Here is a 22,678-nt window from a genome sequence, read left to right as displayed (position 1 = left end):
TATCCGAGAACGAAAGGGACTTTAGTAAAGACACTAAACTTCTGGGCTTTTTCCTAACAGGATGATGGAGAGATTACAGGGGGTTATGGAAAGGCTGATCTTGCTGGGTTTGGCTGCTGTTCCCACAGCTTCAGCCAAAAAAATTGTCAGTGTGAGTGGAGTTAGCACCACAACTGCAGACAGGAACCTGCTGTTCTGCTGCCAGCGGGGACCCCCATCCTGCTGGAGCCCAGGGGGCCTGGGGCTGAGCTGTGCCTACAGAACGTGTTTCAGGCTCTGTCAACACCCTTGCTTCTCGTAAAATGAAACATCTCTATCTCAGAAAGGAGTTTGTTTTGGAAGCCATGCTCCAAACTTCCCGTCTCCTAATCCCCAGATGCTCAAAGGCTTATGGAGCCGAGCTGTGCTCGCTGCCTTCCCTGCCTTTCAGGGGTAAGGCATCCTTCATCATGGTATTAAACAACGGCCTTATCTCTATGGGGCTTGCATATTTATGCTGCAGGTGATATCTCAGCTTTTGACAAATGCTCTCCTGCAGGATGGTTGTAAACAGAGTGGTGACCTTCTTTTTCATGCCTCTGCCAGCAAAGGGTAGTTGTGGTGTGTTATCCAAGCCTGTATAGCTGTAGCATCACATTGTACCTTGAGAAGAGGGGGCAAGGTGGAAATCAGTGGCTGATCTCTCCATGAAAGCTGTGGAGCTGCTGCTGCTGCACTCCTTGGAGCAGCTTGCTGAGTACAGCAGTGTGTCTGTGGGGCTGCAGCCTAGGGGTGTCTACTCTGGGCTTTGTCCACACAGTCCTGTTATGCTCTGAAGTGTTATATAGAATTTAATTTGTATGGAACCCTCTTTATTAACATCTGGCCTGTAACTAAAAAAAACAAGCTGTGTTTTGGGAACAGGTGATGCCCCCACGTTTGGCCTTCATTTTGTGAAGTACAAAAAAGTGCAGTGCAAGTAAAGAATACAGGTTGTGCTGGTGCCTCTTCCCCTGCCAGGAAAAGTAGGCATGTGAAATTTACCTGGGCTCAGCTGCCTGAGCTGGTGGAAGAACAGTTTCCCACTGCAGTGGTACCACAGCCTGACCCCTGAGTCAGCTCAGCTCCTGGCTCAGCCTGTTTGGATGTTGCTTATGTGCACAGTGCTGTTTCCTCCTGTTTAGCCCTCCAAGGATAAAAAAAATCCGTGTTAAATAGGCCTATTGGTAGTTATTTTGTTGCAACCTCACAGAAACATTTTTATATTCTGTAATATGGAGGGGTTCTCCTGTACAGAAGACCGAACTGTCATCATTATTATACAGAAATTCCAATAATCAGTTTGTTATTTATTATTAACAAATACAGCCTTACATTTAAGTGATAATGACACAAATGGGTTGGAAATAAAAATTAGTAGTGTATGGTTCCAGCACATTTCAGGCTTTAGCTACCCTTCTTTTTGGAGTGGTGATGATACTGCCCAAAAAAAATGTCATGTCAAGGTGTTACTCCATCTTAGTGCTGACCCAGAGTGTTGGCTGGAGCAGGGGGGCTGGTGAGCTAAGGAAAAGCTTTGACTCTTTCCCAGGTAACCTGTTTCTGTTGCCTTGTTGCAGGTCACACCACATCCACCTCCAGATGCTCCAAAATTCCGAATACCAAATCCCCCTGGTCGCGGCAGAAGGAGAAGAAGCCCTCTGAGGTACGTGGGCTTTTAGGCTTTCCCCAAAGGAGAGTTTTCCCTTGGGACTGCACTTGCCAGATGTGGCAGCCAGTGTTCCCATGGCTTCTGTGGGCAGTGGGTGCCAGGACAAGGTGTCCCCATGCTGCAGAGCCACAGCTCCCAACAGCTGTGTGAATCCAGCTCCCCTGGGGAGGGAGCTGATGGGGACACACAGTGAGCATCTCTGCTGAAGGGGTGGGGGGTCCTTGTGCCCCTCCATCCCTATTGAGGCAAGTAAAGGCAAGTTAAGTTGGGTGGGGCTGGGAGTCCTACAGTACTGGGGTGTCTGCATAACCAAGATTCCCTGGTTTGGGTGCACCCTCTGGGTGCCCTTTTATTGAGGTCACAGCTCTGATGGCAGGGGAGGGTGATGTGGAGACTCCTCCCATAAGCAAGTGGGAGGCGTGGAGAGCTGTGAAATGAGAGCACAGCTGAGTTGCAGGTTGTGCTGTGTTGGTTTCCCCTGTCACAGGGCTCAAGGACATCAAGCTGATGCCATCAGTCTGACCTTGCTGCAGGGTTCCCCTGGTTGGGGTGGGCAGTGCTGCCACTCTGGGGACACTGCCCAGCTTCACCTGCTGGCTCTGCACTGCAGGGCCTGGGCCTTGGGTGGGAGGAGCTGTTTGTCCCCAGGACTGTTGGGAGGGGTGGTGCTGTGTCCTGTTTTTCCTTTTGTGCCTCGGATACATTTCCACTAGCCATGGAAACTATACCAGGCATGAACTGCTGTTGTAGCAACCGCAGTGTTTGGCAGTGGTCATCTTCATTTCAGCAGCAGCGTGAGCAAAGCCAGAGGGACATTGTTCTCACATTCCCTTCCCTCTGCACTGGGGTCTGGAGTCAAACAGTACTAAGTTTAGCAGCAGATGAAGCTGGCATGGCTCCTGTGAACTCCCCATTTCACCTCTCCTGACGCTGTGGCCTGGTGAGCACAAACCTCTGCAACATCCTCCTTTTGCATCAAGCTGAGTAGAGATTTTGAGGTTTTCCTGTGGTCACTGCCTGAATTACAGCTGCACTTGGTTCTTACTGCTCTCATAGGTTTACATTGAAATATCTGTGTTGGCAAAGGACACAGACTGAAAGAGTTGAAGTTATTTGTGCATTGGGTAAAGAGAGGGACTGGAAAGCTGTTACTGCCAGCTGAGTTAGTTGGAAATGCTCCAGAGAGCAAGAACCAGGGGTGCAGATGTCACTGATGGCTAACAAGGCTGTTGGAAAATTGAAAAATTGAATATTAGCACTGGTAATGTTGGGTTTTGGTTGTAGATTTGTCTCTCAGTGTGTGTGTGGGGGAGATTTCTGTGAGCTGAATCCTCCTTTGGAAAGTGAAGCATCTGGGGCATCTCCTCCTCCTGTGGCACTGTTACCCCTCTCTGAAATAACTGCCCAGCCCTGTGCCTGGTGTGTCCATAAAGGCTTGGGTGAGCCCTCTAGGTGCTCTCAGGAGTCTCTGCCACAGAGATGGCTCATGTTAGATGTGGGAAGATGTGACTCATGTCACAGCAGTGTCACAGGTGCCACCCTGCTGCTGCCCAGTAAAATCCTTCTCCAAGAGTTGGGACATCTTTCTGCCTCACTGGTGCAGACACATTTCTGTCATTAATATGAGTTAGTTTAATCATCCATGTAGGATTTTACCTGGCTGCTACTGAATATAAGTCCAAGATTCAAAGTGAAAATGCTTCTGGACTTGATGAAGTGTGGTAGGAGCTGGATCCAAGCTGCTGCTCTACAACAGCTAGAGTGAAAACTGAATATTAATCCATGGCATCTGGGGAGACATCAGATGCCTGCAGAACTGCTCCATTATCCCCCAAGGAGGGTTCTCAGTGAAATGTAGCTGTGGAACAGATAAAGTGGAGCAAAATCTGAACAGGTCCCAGCTTAGCAGCAGTTGGGACAGAAACTGAACCTCTGTGGCTTATGTGAACTGAGACTCTAGGGGAATTTGGGGAGGCCATGTGTGATTACTCAGGCTGGAGTTTGGCCAGGATGCTCAAGCTGACAAACCATCTTTTGCAAAAGCATGGTGGGCACACAGGCAGATGGAACAATGCAGATCTCAGCTGTGCTCCCCTCTTGCTGTGTCTGGGTCTGCTGGAAATCAGCACCAGTGAAACTCAGGGCTCAGGACATTGTTGGAGGTGGATGGAGTATCACCCCAAGACTTGCAGCTGTGCAAGGAGATGGCTTGGAGATCACTCCTGTATGAATTTCCTCTCCAGCAGCATTTTCTAAACTTTTCCGTGAGTGACCCAACTGCTGCTCTTCCTGTGAGCACCCATGGATGTGTCTGGTCCAGGCACTGTGGGGTTTGGCACATCCTCCCAGGAACACTGGGGGATTTCAGGCACAGACTGTGACCTGCATCATGTCCTGTTGGAGCAAGTGCTGGGAACTGTAAAACACAGACTACACTGCTATCAAACTACTTCACATGAAACAGTGAATCACCTTCTCTTTTGTCCGTCCTGCTGAGGATGGATGTTGATCTCATCATCACTGACAGATGGAAACAACAGGAGAATAATAGGGAGAGCAGGATGAATGCATTAGCAGGTATTGAACCCCCAGCCATTTTGGGTCTGGACACATCTTTTCAAACCACAACTCGAACTCCGGCTTTACACATTGTGGCTTTACCAAGAGCTGCAGTGGGTGCAGGCGTGTCCTGAGGGATGGCCATGCTGGAGGATGGGCTGGGCAGATGGCAAATGGCCACCAACCTGTCCTGCCCTTCTCCAAGTCATGTCCCCTTTCTCTGGGAGCTGCTGTCCCAGGGGAGCAGGCATTCCTCCTGACAGCCCGGGCAGGAGATAAAAAAATCGAAAGCATTAGTGTTACATAGTTATTAGTCAGGTCAGGGGGTGATGTTTATTATGAAAGACTCTGTGAGAAGGGATTAACTATACACATTAAAAACCATCGGATACAAGGCATCTGGAAAAACAAGCTTCTTAACATGGAAAAGTACTGAGCTGTTTGTAAACATCCGCAAAGGGGCCATTGCCAGGGAGGGTGATTATATTTATCTGTGCCTGTCACGGGGCTCTGCCCGGGCTCTTTCCTGACTGTCCCAGGCACCAGCCTGTGTCTTCTTGGCTCTGTCCCTCACAGAGGTGACAGCTGTCCTTCCCTGCCCCTTGCCTGGGCAGCAGATCCTTCAAGGCTCAAAGCTGGTGCTGATGGTGCCCTGGGCCTGGCTCTGCTGCGCTGCTCTGCCTGGAGGCAGGGATGAACGTGGGCAGCTGCCAACAGCTTCTTGCATCTGCACTGATAGCAGTACCAATCTGGTGATTTTAATTAATCTCATTAGTGCTCGTTTGTCTCTCAACTTGTCTGCAAATGGAGCGTGGTGGCTGGTACCCATCTCCCCGGGTCCCTGCAAGGAGCTGCTGGTCATGCTCCCCACCCTGTCATCTGGAAGGAGGGGATGCTCACTCAGGTAATGCCTGCCGTGGATCTGGATCTGCAGCAGGGAGTAGCACATGCCTGAAGCACGGATTTCTGCTTCTGTTAGTGGCACATCAGTGCAATCCTGCCCCCGGCTGTAGAGCTGCTGGGGATGTGAGCACGAGCCTCACATCCCTGGTTTGACTGCAGCCTTCAAGCCTCTCTCCTGTTCCTGACAGGGAACAGTTGTCAGTGTCTAAGGAGAGAATCTAAGAACAAGGCAAGTGTGTAATGATAGTCTGTGGTTCTCTCTGCCAGCTCCCAGCCATCAGCAGCCCAGGGACTCCCTCGGATGCTGCCTCTGAGTCACTGCCTTAGCTGCTGTGTTAGTCATTACCTCCAGAGCTGTTTGAGATCCACAGTGCTCACCTGCACTGCTGGAATATATTTTGGAGGCACAAAAGCCTGCTGTTTTGTGCAGAACACCTGCCTGCCAGCCCTGCAGCTGTCCTTTCTCAGCTGAAGAGCCCTGTGCAGTCTGGGCTGTGCTGTGCAGGTGCTGCTCATCCCACCGGACATCCTCGCTGCCCTTCTCCCTCACTCCAGACCTTCAGGAGGAGAGGGGACTGCAGCTGCAGGCAGGGCTCAGGATGAAGGGGAAACCACAAATTTATACAATTTACTTTATTTTCTGCTTGCCTTGTTTAGATATTACTTCCGTGTTTTGAAAGGCGCCTTTTTATATCTCTTTACAAGGATTTAACTCCTTTCCCTTCTAAAATGTAATTCTTACTGCATTGGATCATGATTTTTTTCCTCCTGCATTAGGTATATAATGACCCAGTGCAATGTGAATTTAGTTCCTGTGCTCTTCTGTGCTTGGAGAAGAGCTTTAATGGATGTGTCCAAGCAAGACTGGACAGGCTTTTATGGGGCTGGATGGGGAGAAAATCCCTCTCTGTTGAAAGGTTTGACTGCAGTTTGGCTTTGTCAGTTTTCCCTTGCCAGCGTGGGGATAACAGATTAAAACCATTGTCTTCTGAATGCTGAGAAGGGCTGGACAAAAATGCTTCTTGTTCCTATTTTGAGTTCTGTTGTTCATTGAATCTTTAACATCCAGCATTTCAAGAGGAAACAAGACTAGATGAAGAGATAGGAGGCTGGCTCCCCAATTGGACATGGGAGTTCAGGATTTCTTCCCCCACAGGCAGATGGTATCTCCTTGCAAACACACTCCTGGCACTGCCACGTTTCAAAACCTTGCTACCGAGTATCAACTCTCTTCTCATTTTGGAAAGGGCTGGAAAAATGTCATAGAGCAGCAGGGATGTAGGACTGGGAGGTCCAGAGGGCAGTGGGGTGGGTCAGCCAGGGCTACACCCACAGAGGTGCCATCTCGAGCTGATATCAAGACAGTTTGTACAACCAAAACCTATTCTTGGGGCTCCCATTGTTCCCGTTGTTTTCTCTTTCTCTAAAAATCCTTGTGACTCATGAGCTATAACAAACAATTTTATGCTTGAGAGAGTGAAGGGCTAAGAGAGCTGGCTGGCAGTGAGGAGGGAGTCCTGTGCATGAGGCAGCTGGAGACTTCCCTGGTCCCAGTGTGGATGGAGGAAGGTGGTTGTGGCTGGGGCTATGCAGGACTGCCAGGACTGCAGTCAGGGAGGGAAAAAAGAGTGTTGGGCCAAAGCCTGAAGAAAACTTGATATGTCAGTGTCAGGAAGCAGCCCCACACCTGCCTGCAGTGACCTGCTGCTGCCTCTGCTTGGAGCAGCACTCTGAGCACCCACCCACTGCCCCTGCGTGCTGTGGAGGGGTCATCACTGTGAGACACACGTGGCTGCTGTGGGAGTGAGGGAATCAGGGGGGATTACAGCTCTGCTGGGTGATGGAGGGAGTGAATTCAAAGGTGAGATCTCGGATGCAGGCTGTGACCATCCCTTCTCACCTCTCCTGCCCGCCCTCACCCTAGTGAGTGTTGTGTTTTCTGCACACACTTCATTTTGGGCTGCTCTTCTCTTACATTGTGTACCACTGCTTTGGGAAGAGTTGTTTTCACTAAAATGTTTTAGGGACAGAGATGTTATTGTGTATTAAAAAGATGCCATCCCATCCTGGCATTTGAAGGAGAAGGCACTGAGCTTATTCCTGTGCCCCAGGAGCAAGGTCTGAAAGCTCCAGAGTGAGCAGGGTGCAGATGCAGGGGAAGATGTGTAACAGAACTCCTGCCAGCTCAGGAAGCCTGATGGGGAGGGACCCAGCCTGCTGGTGCCCATCTGTGTTGGGCTGAGCTCTCTGCTCCCTCTGGGGCTGGTTTCTCCTGGGCTGGCTTGCAGCAGGCGCCGGGAGCCGAGCGCCTGTGCCAGGGATGCTGGGGCCATGCTGGGGGTGCCAGGGCCGTGCCAGGGCTGTGCCAGGAGTGCCGGGGCTGTGCTGGGGATGCTGGGGCTGTGCTTGGGTTGCTGGGGCCATGCTGGGGATGCCGGGGCTGTGCCAGGGATGCTGGGGCCTGGCCAGGGGTGCCAGGGCTGTGCCGGGGCCATGCCAGGGGTGCCGGGGCTGTGCCAGAGATGCCTGGGCCGTGCTGGGGATGCCAGGGCTGTGCCAGGAGAGCCGGGGCCATGCCAGGGATGCCAGGGCTGTGCCAGATCCGTGCCAGATCCAGCACAGCAGTCCCAGGCTGGCTGTTGCTTTCGAGCTAATTAAAGCCAGGGCTAGACGAGTGTTTCTTCACATTTCGATGGAAAGCCCAAAACAGATCCGGCTCTGGCTCTCACCCAGGAGCTGTTTTGGTACAAGAGGGAAGTCATTACTGCAGGATCAGAGTTTGGTGGGTTTGGGTCTGTTTGGGGCAGAGGGGAGATTTGGCAGGCTCAGAGCCACAGTGCAGTCACTGGGAAAGGCAAGTCCTTGACAGAGCACATGGAGTGGGAACTGAATGGCAGGGAGATTGCTGGCCACATCATTAAGAGGGGTTTGTGAGTGAATCACAGAGCCTAGAAATTGATGTGAGAGTTGCATGGAAAGGTGGTGGAGAGGCTCCCAGAGGGGCTGGGTGGTGATGGGGCAGAGGCAGAGAAGGAGGAGAATGCTGGAAAGTCCTTAGCTAAGGGAGGGATGGGGAGCAGCATTTCTGATGCCTCATGGCATGTCCATCATCCTTCCTGTTGTGGTGAGGCACTGTGTGCCTTGGCATCTGCCAGGGGTACGTGTTCTTCTCTGAGGTTGTCCAGCTGTTGGACAAATTGATGCTGGTCCATGGAGAGCTCCCAGAGATGCCTCACAGGTGTCACAGGGAGAGGCTGCAGGGCTGTGTCCAGTGGGAGAAGCAGCAGATCCTCACCAGGGTGGAGCAGCTGATGTAACAGGTGCCAGGGGCTCAAGGAGGAGCCAAATCCAGCCCCTGCCTTGCAGGTTTCTGCCATACCTGCAGGAGCATCCCTCCATTGCCAGGCTGGATCCCAGTGACACGTTGGGATGGGAACATCAGAGGATGTCACAATGGATTAGCTCAGGGTTTGGTTGGGGTTTTTTTTGTGGTGTTCTTTTTTGGGTTTTTTTTTTTTTTTGAGATACAAAAGGAACACAGCTTTTGCTTTAAAATAGCAAATTACAGAAATTACAAAAGTACTGATGTATTGTTGGGGAACAGTCAGTGACTTCTCATGTTACTGGACTGCCAGACTGGCCCTACTGGTGTGTCAGTCCAACACCACAGACAGGTTGGCAGCAGGGATGGGGAGGTCCTGGGGTACTCCAGATTTTCCTGGCCTGTGGGATACAAGGGAGATTAAGGATTTCCCCATGTTCCTTTCTTTGCCTGGAGTCTGAGGCTGCACAACCACACCGACCTGATGTGGACTCCATGTCCATTTCTTTTGGAAATATGAAGGAAAAAATATCTTGGGATTTTGAAATTTCACATTCTTTTTAACTGTGTTTAAAGCTGACAGTAACAAAGGGAGAGGCTGGCCCTGGGCACTGGTGTGATGCATCCTGAGCATCACTAAACCTCCGTGAGGTTCCTGAGCAAGCAGAGGTAATAAAGGAACGTCTTGGTTTGGCCTTTCCCAGTGCTGGCAGATCGATAGGCAATAACTGAGATCCCATTCAGGGCTGAAAGGGGAGGCCAGAGCCTGGCCAGGGCTGTGGTGGTGGAGGAGGGAGCGGATGCAGGGCAGCAGACAATCTGTCAGCTCCCACGGCCGGGGAGAAACAGTAAACACTCCTATTGAGGGAAAATTGCTTGTTTTCTGGTACCCAACTTTCTCTTCATCGCCAGGTCCTCGGTTCATCAGTGCCCAATTTATCCTTTATTTGGTTTTCATAAATAATTCAGAAGAGTTTGAGTAGAATAATTGAGTCTTTTCCCAACCCTAATCCCAGACAATTCAAAACAAAAAGACATTTAGATTACAATTTGAGCGTATTAGCTGTTGGGAGATTTCCAGACAACTGATCTGCTTTCCTTTACAATTTCTGTGCTGTTCTATCATTTCTAAAGTGTTCTGCTTTGATAGTTAATAATTTGAGCATATCCAGTTCTTCATGAAAAGACAGAGGCGTCGCTGTGATAAAGTGCGGGCACGCGTGCTGCCGTCGGATGGGTGAGCTTATCTGTTTTCCAAGAAGGACTAAATAAATGAAGTAGTGAGATTGCAAATCCAGCCTGCAGTGTGCCTTATCTTCAGGGAAATAGATACAATCGTGCTTATTTGGCTTAAAATTAAAACTAAGCTTCTATTCTGATGTGAGCTGAAAGGCCAGAAGGGATGAATTTGGGGAAGACTTAATGCAGGAAACCACAGGGTTGGGATCTGCACCAGGCAGAGGGAGGAATTAAACCAAGGGCTGGTCCCATTGCTGTGCAGGCTCCTCCATCTCCCTCCTTATCAGTGGGAGGAGGGTGATGGGCCAGGATTTTGGCACTGTTCCATGGATGCCCTGGTGTTACCCAAAGAGACAGGGCTTGTCTCCTCACTGCTGGTGCTGACCTAGCAAAAGAAAATGGGGATTTTTGCTTGGGGTAAGGGTTTGGGAAGGCCACAGCTGCTGTGGGTGCCTGGAGGCCTCAGGGCAGGGTAATGATGTGGCTGGACCTTCCAATGGTTGGATTTCCTGCAATGGACAGTCCCACTCCCAGTCCCCCTCCCAGTGTTCTGCTCTGAGCTGGCTGCCAGGTCTGGGCACTGAGGTGGAAGCAGGAGCATGCTGCCATCCTGCCCTGCACTGCCCTGAGCAGCTTCCTGCCAGAATTGGGTGTATTTGCCTGCATTAAAGGATGCAATGCTCCTGCACCCCAGAGCATCAAAGGGGATGTCCTCAGGAGGCACTTGAGCTGGCATTGAGGGAGGAGGATACTCACATGTCAGCAGGATCCAGTCCAGGTCATTCAGAAAAGCTTTTGGGTGCCCTGCACCTTTGGAACCATTCCTGCTTGCCTTTGCCCACAAATCCCTAGGGATGTGTCTTCAAAACAGTATTTTCTACAACAGCATTGTGCAGTTGCCAGGGAGAGGTTAGACTGAATATTAGGAAAAAGTTTTTCACTAAAGGGTGGTTGAGCCCTGCCACAGTTTGCCCAGGGCAGTGGTGGAATCCCCATCCCTGGGGGTAATTAAAGACATGTGGATGTAGCTCTTGGGGACGTGGTTAGTGCTGAGCTTGGCACTGCTGGGTTGAGAGTTGGACTTGATGATCTTGTATGGTTGGACCTGATGGTCTTGTAGGGTTGGACTTGATGATCTTGTAGGGCTTTTCCAGCTTTAATGAGTGTGTGCTTTAGGGATTGTGTGGTGCTGGTGGCCAGAGCAGGGGGTGGCCCTGACCCCATGGTGGCCTCAGCGCTGTGTGGTTCAGGCACAGGAGAGCATCTCATCCAAGAGCTCTGAGGTGTGAGGGATTACTCAGGGTTGTGTTGTCCTCGTTGGAGCTGGGCACTGAAACTGGGTTAAGGAGAGGGTGTTGACCCAGGCTGTGACCTGTCAGGGCTGTCAGGAACAGGGTGTATTTCTACCCTTTGTTCTAGAAAACACTCTACAGTGGGATTCCTGCACTTGTTTGGATACACAGACCCACACTGCTGAAGGGACTATAATATCTCACATATCCCTTCTCATCTTTAATTAATGCCTCTCTTAACATTTTTTTAATTTCCCACACTGGCAGTGCGTTAAAAGGTTACTGTGGTGTTTGTAACCATGTGTTTGTAACACACAGAGCCTTAAAGGACCCTGATCTTTCCCAAACTGAGCTGACTGCAATATATAGGCTGTTAATTATGTTTGGAAGGATGTGCCAAGACTGGGTCTGACCAACTCAAATCAAGTTTATATGGACATAGTTTAAAATGTCTCCAAGCAGCTGCATCAGGAGGAGAGTACCAGTGAAATTCAGAGGTCCCAACATAGCAAAGGTTGTTTATATATTGTATTAACTCTAATTGGGTTAGCAGCTGAGGCTCTGAGGATTAAACAAACTGACCTAAATACTGGTCTCAGTGGTCTTACTTAATGTCTAGTTTCCTGCATTTCAGTCGATTTGGGTTCCCAAATACTCTCCAAAGTGTGTTATCTTTGTGTCAAAAAATGTAAAACTATCCTGTATTATTTCTTGTGATTCTGACAAAGCAATTCTCATTTGGAGAGCAGACTGTGAAGAGATTAAACAATATCCAAAGAAAACACCTGATCCACCCCAGCCTTGTGGAAGGAATGCAGAAGTAGCAGGGAGGGAGTGAGATGGTGTCCAGGCAGGATTGCTGGCACTGGCAGTTATTATTCCAGCTAATAGCAGATGTAGAGAGGAGAAATCATCCATTTTCATTTACAATTTATTTTTGTGCTGCAAGAGGCAGGATTGCTCGAGTCATTGCTGTCAGGCAGCCCTCTGGAAGGAAAACCTTACTTACCGTGAGGGATATTTTTAGAATGAGTTTTTCATCCCTGTGTATTGGGAGAAGATGCTGCAGGGCCACGAGTGAGATGGAGAATGAGCCCATTCACTGAGTGAAGGACTGGAGGATTTTCCTGCAGGAGGGGACCAGTGTTGATCTCACAAGGGGTTTATTGAGTCAGGAAAAATCTGTGTGGATATGTAAGCAGCACCTAGATCACATTTTAGCTGGATAATTTCTGTATTAAGCTTTTGTCTGTCCCTGTTCAGGACAGTGAGGTGATGTGATGGAGACATGAAGGTGCTTGGGGCAGTGAGGTGGCCTGAAGGGGACACAAAGCTGCTCAGGATGGTGAAGTGTTGTGAGGAGGATATGAAGGTGCTTGGGACAAAGTGGCTCTGTGTTTCCCACACCTTCATTCAAGACAAGAACATTTTTTTGTGGCCTGTGAAGCCAAATGTGGAGAACCCCAGTTGCTGTACATCCCTTGGCATTTGGAGTAGATTTGTGTGGTTATGCTGAAACCATCAATCCCCAAAGACAAAGCAGCCTGTTTCTTTGGTTTAATTTTTGGTCTGCATCTTGTCCAGGCTCACACCCTATGGCTGGATTTCCTGACTGCCCAGTATGGGAGACCTTGAAGGGGTTGCAGCTGCAGGGCTTGGGCTCTTGGCACTGCCTGGCTGGAGAGGAGTCCCTGCCTGTTGCTGTGTTCTCCTGCCCAAAACTGGCCCTGCAGGGGCTTAATTTGACACCCTGAAGTTGGTGATGCAGACACCCTGTGCTGTGCCTTGGTGGCAGTTTCCCTGGACACCCTCCCTGGACCCTGCACTCAGGATGGTTTGTTCCCCTGCAGGTTTTCAGGACGGATCTGATAACAGCCATGAAGATCCCTGACTCCTTCCAGCTGAGCCCTGATGAGTACTACGTGCTGGCTGATCCCTGGAGGCAGGAGTGGGAGAAGGGTGTCCAGGTGCCAGCAAGTGCTGAGGCCATCCCTGAGCCTGTGGTCAGGTAAGTGAGCAGGATGTCCTCCATCTGGTTCTGTCCACGGGGAACCTGGTCCTGATTAGGAATCTGTCCTTCCTGTGGGGTTCCCTCTGCCTTGGTGGGGTGCACACCATGTGGGAGAGCACATGGAGGTGATGCTCAGGATCCTGGGCTTGCACAGGGATGCTCCCACTACATCCTGAGAAGTCCCTCTCATGTGTGTGGCATTTTTTGGTCAGTGGCCAGCTGGGACAGCTCCTTGTTTGCTCTTGGTCAGGAAATTTTAAAAAAGACCTGATAAAATCGAAGGAACAATAAAAAAATAACAACAGAAACCCATGCAGAATGCCAGCCTGTGCCTGGCTGCTCGGTGCTTCTCTGTCAGGGAGCACGTGGTTGTACCGCTGGTATTTCACGGCAGGGGAGCAGGAGTTGGCCCTTAAATTAAAAACTTCCCTCTTTACCATGTTTGTGCAGATTGGAGACGTGCTGGGCATGCTGAGATTCAGGGCTTGGGAAAAGGAGCCCAGCAAACACAGAAGCATCTCCCAAGACCTTGTGGAGACGACGTCTGTCAGCAGAGATCGGGGGCTCATTAGCTATTTTAAAATAGGGAACTGAGGTTTAAAATAGACACTCAAACAGCTGCTCAGGCGAGAAGGAAACATGGGGGAGCTGCTACTCCCTGTGACGTGTGTGGGGGATTATCCCAGGGCAGTGGCCAGGGCTGTGGGGGAAAGGCTGGTGCTGCCGGTGGGGACAATGGAAAAGGCTGGGAAGGGACCCCAGAACTCGCAGGGTTGGATCTGAAAAGTTGCAGGATCAGACCCAAAACTCCCCACAGGGTTTAGAGGAGCTTTGCATCTCTGGTGTGTTCCCTTTGTGACGTGTGACACCGTGTGTGCATCCTGCAGAAACACTCGTGCAGCGTCGTGCCAGGGCAATGCTGGGGCTGCTCACGGGAGCGGGGTGGCTGCTGGGGGATGTGTTCTGCCAAGGGATTTGGGCACAGAGCAAAGGCTGGTGGAGGCTCTGCTTGTCCCACAGCAACAGCAGCTGCTGCTGCTGCAGCTGCCGACCCCGCTTCTGAAATAAACTTTTGTGTACGCTCCCCTTCCTCCCCCGGGGAAAACAGAGAAAGAAATGAAACTTTAATGAGTCTGAACACATCAAAAGGGAAGTTGTAAAGGGGGCTGTTGAGTTGATTTAATCCTTGGGAAAAAAAAAAAAAAAAAAGCAACCAAAAAAAAGAGAAGGGAAGGAAAAAAAAAAGCCTGTGTGTGAAATATCTTTTTTTAGTTGTCTTTGATAGCTAACCGCAGTCTGGCCTCGCCAGTGCTCTGCTTCCCAGCTGAGGGCTCGTGCCGGGGCTATTTCCAGCTGAAAAGTGATAGCTTGGCACTGCCTGGGCTGGCAGTGCCCATGCAGAGCTGGGAGTGCTGCTTCCCAGCAGTGGGATTTGGCACCCCAGACCTCTCAGCCAGAGGCTCCTGGGGTGCAGGATAGGCTGGAAATGCACCTCTCTTCTTGGCTCCCAGCCCTTGGATTTGGGGGTGCTGGAGCATCTCTGCTGCATGTTTTCATCAGTGGATATTCCTACAGTGACACCTGGAACAGGTCACTCCCTCCCAGGTCCCCATCCCACCCTGTCCTGCTCTGGCCCCCCCAGCACCATGGTGGTGGTGGTGGTGTCCCCCTGTGGTTTCTGGAGGGGACATCCTGGTGCTCCCCATTCACCTTGACTGTGAAGTTTCACTCCCAGTGTCAGTTTCTCTTCCAGTGTTATCCTCTGAAGAATTTCCTAATTCTTGGGATTATTTTACTTGTTTGATTATTCTAATTGGCACTTTTCCATAATCCTTGATGAATTGCCTCCTGAAATAGTTCCAGCTCTTTCTTCAGTACCTCAACACTGTTTTTAGTTCAAGCCTTGCTCTACAAAGCATTTGTTTTCTTTTTAAAGCAACAGATATTAGGAAGAAATTCTGCCCTGTGAGGGTGGTGAGGTGCTGGCACAGGTTGCCCAGAGAAGCTGTGGCTGCATCTCTGGAAGAATGTCCAGGCTAGACAGGGCTTTGAGCAGCCTGCTCTAGTGGAAGGTGTCCCTTCCCATGGCAGGGTATTGGAACTAGATGACCTCTTGAAAGTCCTTTGTAAGTCTGTAATTCTGAAATCTGACCCATTCTCTATGACCTCTCAGGTACTGATTGCTGACTCCATCACTCCCAGCTCATCCCAGGTGGATTTCTGCATCCCCTCTAGTTTGTGTCACGCCCTGCTCATCCCAAGCTGCTCCTCGTCTGCTTGGAGATTGTGCTGCTTGCCCACAGCTTCAGCTTCCTCTTCTTTCTTCTGCTGTTGCTCTGTCTTGCACTGTGTCTCAATTGCCTGAACCATCTCTCCCTGCTGGCTGGGCAGCAAGCATGGCCTGTCCTCGGATAGACTCCTGTTTGGGATATTTTGCCTTCCCCAGTGTGATGGGAGGGAAATGAAGAGCTCATTTTACAGCAGTGTTAATGGTTGCACCTGGTTTGTAGCCATGATGCACTCCCAGGGGGACAGGCAGTGACACTGCCAGATTTTTTTTTAATCAGGACAGAATGCACGCCAGAAGGCACAGCAGAGATGGTGTGTTCTGCTGAGCAGCTCTGCCTCCCAAAGCATCCCTGCCCTTAAGCTTTTCCCGCTTGGGCCACTGATGTGAGAATGGGAGGTGGAAAGGGCAGTGTTGGGCTGCCAGGGACAGAGCAGACTGCAGTAATTTTGCTATCTCCAGGGTTAGACAACTCCTTTTTGCATCTTGCCCTGTTTTGGAGAAATGTCAAATGTTTTTTCACAAGAGATGACTCTATTTCATCTGCCTTAAGAGAGCAGCCTTAAAAGGCCTTACAACTCCATTTACCTCCCCTGTTTAACTGCTTTAATTCACCCCAGTGTCCTTCCCAGGAGCAGCCACCTTGCTGGTCCTGCCTGAGCTGCTGCTTTTGCCCCCACCCCGTGGCTGCTGCCCCATGGCCTCGGCATCACTTTCCTCCTTTACTTCCAAATTTTCCTTTTTCCCTACTCAAAAAATTTTTGTCTAAACCGAACATCCTCTTGTGTTAGCTGTGGACAATCCAAATTCCTTTTAATCTGCTGAAAAAAGTCCCAGCATTGATGTTTTTTGTGGACTGGCAATGTGGAGCCCAGCGGCTGCTGCTCTTCCTCGCTGTCAGCGCTCTGCTTTCCCCATCTCAGAGGTGTGACAGAGCATCCTGCCCTTAGGGGGGGATGCCTGTGCTAATCCAGTCCTGATGCTGTCACTTCTGACAGCCACTTCCATGTGAAACTCCTAGGGGGAGGTGGGGAGGCTGGAGAGAAGACAGGAGAGCCCCTGGAGCTGGTAAGCAGACAGGCACTGCCTGCAAAATAATAGCCAGCCCATGGTGCTGCTGCTCAGGAGCTGGTTCCTGGGCTGAGCCATGGGCAGCCAGCAGATTGTGCTGTGGGGTGGGAACTGCTTCCTGCTCTGGAGATGGAGCTCGTTGTCTGGAAGGTGCCATGAGCTGGAGCAGAGATGGAGCAGAGATGGAGCTGTGTCCCAAAGGTGCCATGAGCTGCAGCAGAGATGGAGCTCATTGTCCCAAAGGTGCCATGAGCTGCAGCAGAGATGGAGCTGTGTCTCAAAGGTGCCATAAGCTGGAGCAGAGATGGAGCTCATTGTCCCAAAGGTGCCATGAGATGGAGCAGAGGTGGAGCTCTCTGTCCGAAAGGTGCCGTGCACTCAGCCACTGCTGCTCTTTTCATCTCCCTCCTGGCTGCTTGGAAACCAGCTCTAGGTTTTGTGCCTCCAAAGCTGAAAATGAGATTTTTAAAACATTTTGTTTTCCTGGAGCTGTAAAATGTCAAAAGCTGGGGTAGAGGCAGAAGGCAAGAGCTGTATTTTAAGGAATGCTTTCCCCAGAAAGCATCTGTCTCCAAATGCCTCCACTGAGAGCCACCTTAAACTCCAGGGTCCTTTCTAGGTTAGCACAAATTGCAGTGCAGTTGTGAGGAAAGCAGGGGAGGAAGAGGTGCAGCATATCTTGGCTTGTTGTCTCAGGAGGATGCTGCTGGCAGCCACCTGGATGCCAGGGTCATCAGAGGCAGCACAGGAGATCAGCTGCTTCCTCTCCACGATTACTTCTGGCTCACGGCTATTCAAAAGGGTTTTATTTGAACCTGAGAATTTTATTGGCCTGAGAATTGCCCGGAGCTTGAAGGGCTCCTGTGTGGAGATAAAAGGCACTTGCAGTCAGATGGGAGCTATCAGAGCAGTGAGCAGTCAGGGCAGCTTTCCCTTGCAGCAGGCAGGCAGGCTGCCATCCCCTGCCCTGTGTCACCCACCTGCAGTGTGGGTGGTGGTGACACTGCATCCCCAGGGTGCTGTGTTCCACCTCTGCTAGAGACCATTGTGGAAGGATCTCCACTGGCTTTTTTGGAGCAGAGCTGAGCCTTACAGCCCCTGTGTGAACTCTGCAGTTATTTTACATTGTGTAAACAGAGGGACAGAGATTTCCAGCATGAGGAGATCCAGATGCAAGGTCCCATTCTGCTGTGGGATGCAGTTGGGTGTTGGAGGCAAAGTTGGCTCATCTCAGTGCAGCCTCAGGATTAAATAAGGTAAAGTAAGGGTAAGAGTTATCAGCAATTTGGGAGCATCAGGGCTTTGGGTACCTCTCCTGTTGTAAATGGGAAGATGGGAAAAAGTCAGATGAGTTTTGTATTCCCAGAGTCACACCATAACAAACCCCACAGGACTTTGCAGGTTGAAGGGTGCTCGTAGGAGGCTGTGGAGCCATTTTTGAGCAGTGGATGTGCCAGGGACCTGGGCTTGTCCCTTCCTGCTGGTGGCAATGCGTGTTGAGGTTGCACAGCAGAGCATCACTTCCTAAAGCAGCGGCACCTATGTGGGATTTTATGCACCTGTGCAGGTTTTATTTCCTCCTTTATTAAATGATTTAATGTTCTTGGCATGTGGCTCCTTCCCCAGGCTGACAGGGATGCAAGCAGGATCTCAAGGTGGCTCTTGGATCTCGCATTAAGCCACATTAGTATGTGCTGTAGATTCTGTTTCCTGTGAATTTGCACACAGCGGGAGGACGAGCAGGAAGGCTGCTTCTTGCTGGCAGCCTTCCCAGATATTCTTGGCATTGCAGATCTATACTTGCATCGTCGCTGTGGCCCTGTTTTAACAGAAAACAGAAAGTGCTGTGCTCACAGGAAGGCACAGCCCCGGCGAGTGCCGGCGATGGCGGCACCGCCACAAACCGTCTGCCGTGCACCATGGCCCTGTCCCTGTCCTGTCCTCCCTCAGTCCCCTCTGCCCTCCTCTGATGGCCACACACAGGTCAGGCTGTGCTCAGGGAACACATCCAGGTGGTGCAGGGCTGGCTGGGCTGGGTGGTGTGGCACTGCCCACTCAGGTTCATCTCCTCCAGGCTGTTCTTTAGTGGACTCCCATCAGGAGATGCCCCACGTCTCCAGGAGCTCCAGCAGCTCTTTCCAAGCTGTGCATTGCTGGCAGGTGGTGGTTTTGTGGCGCCAGTGTCACTGGCAGAGCAGGCACACGGAGCAGGTCTGTCTGTGGGAAGCAGTGCTGGAGATGAGTGTGCTGAGGTGGGGAGAGGAGTGACCTGGTGCACCAGCAGTGGGTGTAGGACTGGGACACATCCCTGCCCCCATCTTGCACTGGGAAGACACCTCAGGTCCTCCTCGCAGGGCTGGGTGCTGCACCCACAACACCCAGCAAAGGGAGAGAGCCCCTGCAGGAGCAGTCTGTGCTGCAGTGTGGAGCGTGGCAGCCCGAGGAAGGGCAGCCAGGCTGGCCTGGCAGCAGGGCGGCACGATGCAGATGTCCCAGCCATGCCTGGACGTCACCTCTCCGTGTCCCCTGGGAGTGCTGGCCGGCAGCCAGGCTGTGTCCCTGCAGCCTGGGGAGGGCTCCCCGAGGCTGCCTGCTCAGTGTGTACTCCATGAACCAGCACACTTTGTTCTCAGTGCTCACATTGGACTTCCTCTCCTCGGTCGGCGACGCAGGCTGGCTGTTGACTCATCAGCTGCTTCCCTTGGGCTTTGCTGCAGAAGGGGCAGGCAGGATTCTGCAGCAGTTTGAGGAGCTTTTGGAGCACAGCTTTTTTTTCTTTTAACATAATCCTTTTTTTTTTTTTCCTGTTTTTTTTTTTTTTCCCTTCCCTCCAGCTCATCATGAAAAATGTGTGAGTTTGGAGCTTGCAGATGGCATGCTGGCGATTTTACAAAGGGCTATTTCTTGGGTTGGTTATCCCTTTTCTGTGGCTGCCTGCCCTTGAATGTGCCTGGGTTCTGGTATGCTCCAGAAATACATGTACACTTCCCTCAGAGACTGTGCTCTGATCAAAAGAAATGAAAATCCCAATTGCCCTAGGCCTAAATGTTTTGATCACAAGCCCTGGGCTGTGTGTGGGGAGAGGAAGGCTCCCTGCCTGCCCGTTCCTGGGGACCCCCACAGTGACAGCTGGGCTGTGAGGATGGGCTGGCCAGTGGCACTGATCCAGGGCTGCAAAATAATCCCAGTGATGTAACATCAGTGAGTTTGGTCTCCAGCTCTGCCACTGGCAAAGCGAGGTTTCCAGTCAGATCTGCTCAGGCGTCCCTTGTCCCTGCAGGCAGAGGGGAGGGATGGTCTGGGCACAGGGTGGTCTGTCCTGTCAGGGCTTCAGGGACCTGGTTTGGGGTGGGATGAATCACACCAGGGCAGCAGAGGGACTGGGCCATGCACAGGGTGGCACTGATGCTGCACAGGGTGGCACTGATGCTGCACAGGGGGCACTGGTGCTGCACAAGGTGGCACTGGTGCTGCAGGAGGTTGTTGGCTCGTGCCCAGTGCCTGTGAGTGCTTTGCAAAGGAGTGAGTGTGATTTACTCTGCCTGTTACTTGTCATCATTTCAGGTTTACTCTCTGCTTGACAAGTTCTTGTGTGGGCTTTCAGCAAGTCCTCACCTTTATTAGTTTGCTATGGGAAATGTGCTAATCCAGCCTGTTCTTACCTCATTCTGAGCCACTTGGACTTTTATTTTGAATGTTTGCTAATCTTCCCAGTGGATGCCTGTGGTTTATACTGGATCAAACACACAGAAAGTCAAGTGTACTTCAGGAGCAAATGTATAGAACGAGTGAGCTGGATTTCCTGCTGCTCTGTAACAAGGTTTGCAGCTCTTGGGACCCACTCTGGTTTGGTACAGCCTTGGGAGCCTCCACATCTCACTGCATTGCCTCTGCTCTCCATCCAGAACCGTGGATTTATTGTGAAGCCAGGCAAAGCCCAGCAGCTCTGACTGCTGGGCTTGCAACCACAGCCCTAATGAAATCACCTCCCAGTGATTTGGGGCACCTTGGGTCCCCTCTGAACAATGCAAGCAGCTATTGCATTTAAGTGCTCTCCAGAGTGATGGGAGGAAAGGGACAGCCCAGCTGCTCCATTCTGCTGCTGCTGTGGGTAATCCTGTAGAATTTAGGTGGGGTGTTGCTGGAAAGTGAGCTGCACTGTGTTAGCAGACCTTGGGGAGGTGGAGGAGAGCTGTAGGTGGTTTCTCTCAGTGCACTTGAAAAAGATCTGGAAAATCTGATCTAGTTGAAGGTGTCCTTGCTCATGGCATGGGGTTTGGATTAGGGGACCTTTAAAAGTCTCTGCCAGTTCAAACCAGTCTGGGGTTTCATGAGGTGCACCCAGAGCTGCAGGGGATGGTGGAAGAGGCAGATGGATCCCTCCCTGTTCTCTGGGATGGGCTCTGAGCTGCTTGGAGTGTCAGAGCTGTTCTCATGTGCTTCAGGGTTCAGTGTCAGTTCAGTGATCCAGAACACATTAAGAGAGTCTGGGTGCTGCCTTTTCAAATTCCTCAAAGCTTTGCTTTCACTGGGCTGGGTTTCTTTAAGGAGACCCATGTGCAGACACTGTGCTGCTGGATGGGAGTTGTTGTCATCTTGTGCTCGTGTCTGTGTTTTGAGCTCTGCCACACTCAGTTCTGTGAGTAACAGTGTCAGGGGGGTTTGTGCAGTTCTTGGTCTGCTGTGGCTCCTGCTCAGACCCTGGCAGGTGCAGAGCTGCCACCATTGCTGATGTCTTCTGTTTCTGGTCTCCATTAGTAGGTGGATACAAAGGCAAGTGGAGCTGTTTGCATTACTGAAGTAATTATGGAAACATTATCTGGCTGGGATAATTAATTCCAGATGCTTTAATGTTAGTAGCTTGGCTTAAGTTACATAAAGAAGCAACTTTTTTTTTTGGTCTTTTTATATCCAGAAAACACACACTCAAGTGTCCCTGGCTTCTCTAGTAGCAATTCCAAGACATATATTGCTGAAATGGAAATGAGCAGGATGCTGGCAGCCTGCAGGCTGGGTCTGGAGGAGGTTGCTGTGTGACCCACATGGGTCCCTGAAGGGCCATGGGTGGGTCGGGGATGCTCTGGGAGAAGGGGGAGAGCAGCACCTGTGGGTGCTGGGGCTGCTCTGCCCTGCTTGCCTGCAGGGAGCTGTGTGAGCATCCCCTGCAGCTGCCCTGGCACTGGAGGCTGCTGTGTTCTGCTGGATGTCAGGGCCAGGAGAGCAGCACAGGCTGTGTCACCTCCCAGCAGCTGGGCACAGTCCCCCTGCTGCCTTCAACACTGTTAGAGCTGAATGGCACAGAGAGAAAAGGGGAAAGGAATATGGAGAAGATCTTTGCACAGCATCAGAAATTATGTGTGCATTTTGCTCTCGTCCCAGACATTGCTTTTGTCTGGTCTGCCAGAAAAACATCTGTGTTTTGTTGTTGCAATCAGCCCACCAGCAAAGCACTGCCCAGCCATTGCTGTGTCCCTGCAGCCCTGGTTTTCCTCTCTCAGAAGGTGTGGAGATGAACCCTCTGGTGCTCTCCTCTGCCTTGGGAAAGCAGACACTGCTCTGCACCTGAATCCTTCTGTACCAGGTCCCCGCTGCCATCTACATCAAAATGATTCTCTGGGCACTGAATCAGAGTTGCAACTTAAATAATTCATTTGTTGAGCTAAATCTCGGTGAGATTTAGGCTGGAATGTAAATGTGAGAAAGACAGGGACATCAAGACTGGTCTTCCTCTAGTGTGCTGGGTATCAGGCTTTTTATGTGGTGATAAACAGCTCAGAAATGGAATTGGAAAAAGCTGTCTGGGTTTCACAAGATGGCTGTTTAGTGCCTCCTGTTCACTTGTTTTCCTCTTTTTATCACATCAAAGAAGAGTGAATCACTTTCTCCTTAGAGGATTATGTTATTCCAGGGGCCTGGAAGGACCCACCGTGGTTACAGGCTGTTACAGAAGGAGATTTCAGATGGGGAGGGAGCAACTAAGCATTTTACTTACTGCACCTGTTAATTGTAATTGGGAGCTTCAGCTGCATTTCTGTAAAACTTCCAGATCCTGCCTATGTAAATCCTAAACTGCCAGCAGCTCGGGAGGGGCCACCTTACCCCGTCCTTAACGTTCTGCATGGAAATGGGAATGGGATTGTCACAGGGGGATTTCCAAGCCCACAGAGAGAGCCCTTGAATGGTCCTGGGAAGGAATTTGGCTGTGCCCTGCAGAGCTGTGCTGTGCTGCTTAGGGATCAGATGCTCCCCATGGCTAGGGATGCTTTAATAATGAAAATTTCTGATGTTCACTGGGCAGCGCCGA

At 50.9% G+C, this 22,678-nt stretch overlaps 1 protein-coding gene across 4 annotated transcripts in view; it reads left to right on the top strand.

Moving 5' to 3' along the window:
* Nucleotides 1-22,678, top strand: part of JADE2 (jade family PHD finger 2) — a 74,035-nt gene that overhangs the window by 8,118 nt on the left and 43,239 nt on the right. For all 4 annotated transcript variants that reach the window (XM_074552355.1, XM_074552356.1, XM_074552353.1 and 1 more), the window contains 2 exons: nucleotides 1,599-1,684; nucleotides 12,856-13,013. In XM_074552355.1, the coding sequence (XP_074408456.1) occupies nucleotides 1,599-1,684; nucleotides 12,856-13,013 (244 nt within the window). The remainder of the gene's footprint in view (nucleotides 1-1,598; nucleotides 1,685-12,855; nucleotides 13,014-22,678) is intronic.

This window comes from Zonotrichia albicollis, chromosome 15 (assembly GCF_047830755.1).
Source record: "Zonotrichia albicollis isolate bZonAlb1 chromosome 15, bZonAlb1.hap1, whole genome shotgun sequence".
In the NCBI taxonomy this organism is placed as follows: Eukaryota; Metazoa; Chordata; class Aves; order Passeriformes; family Passerellidae; genus Zonotrichia; species Zonotrichia albicollis.
This window is presented reverse-complemented; position numbering and strand designations above follow the sequence as displayed.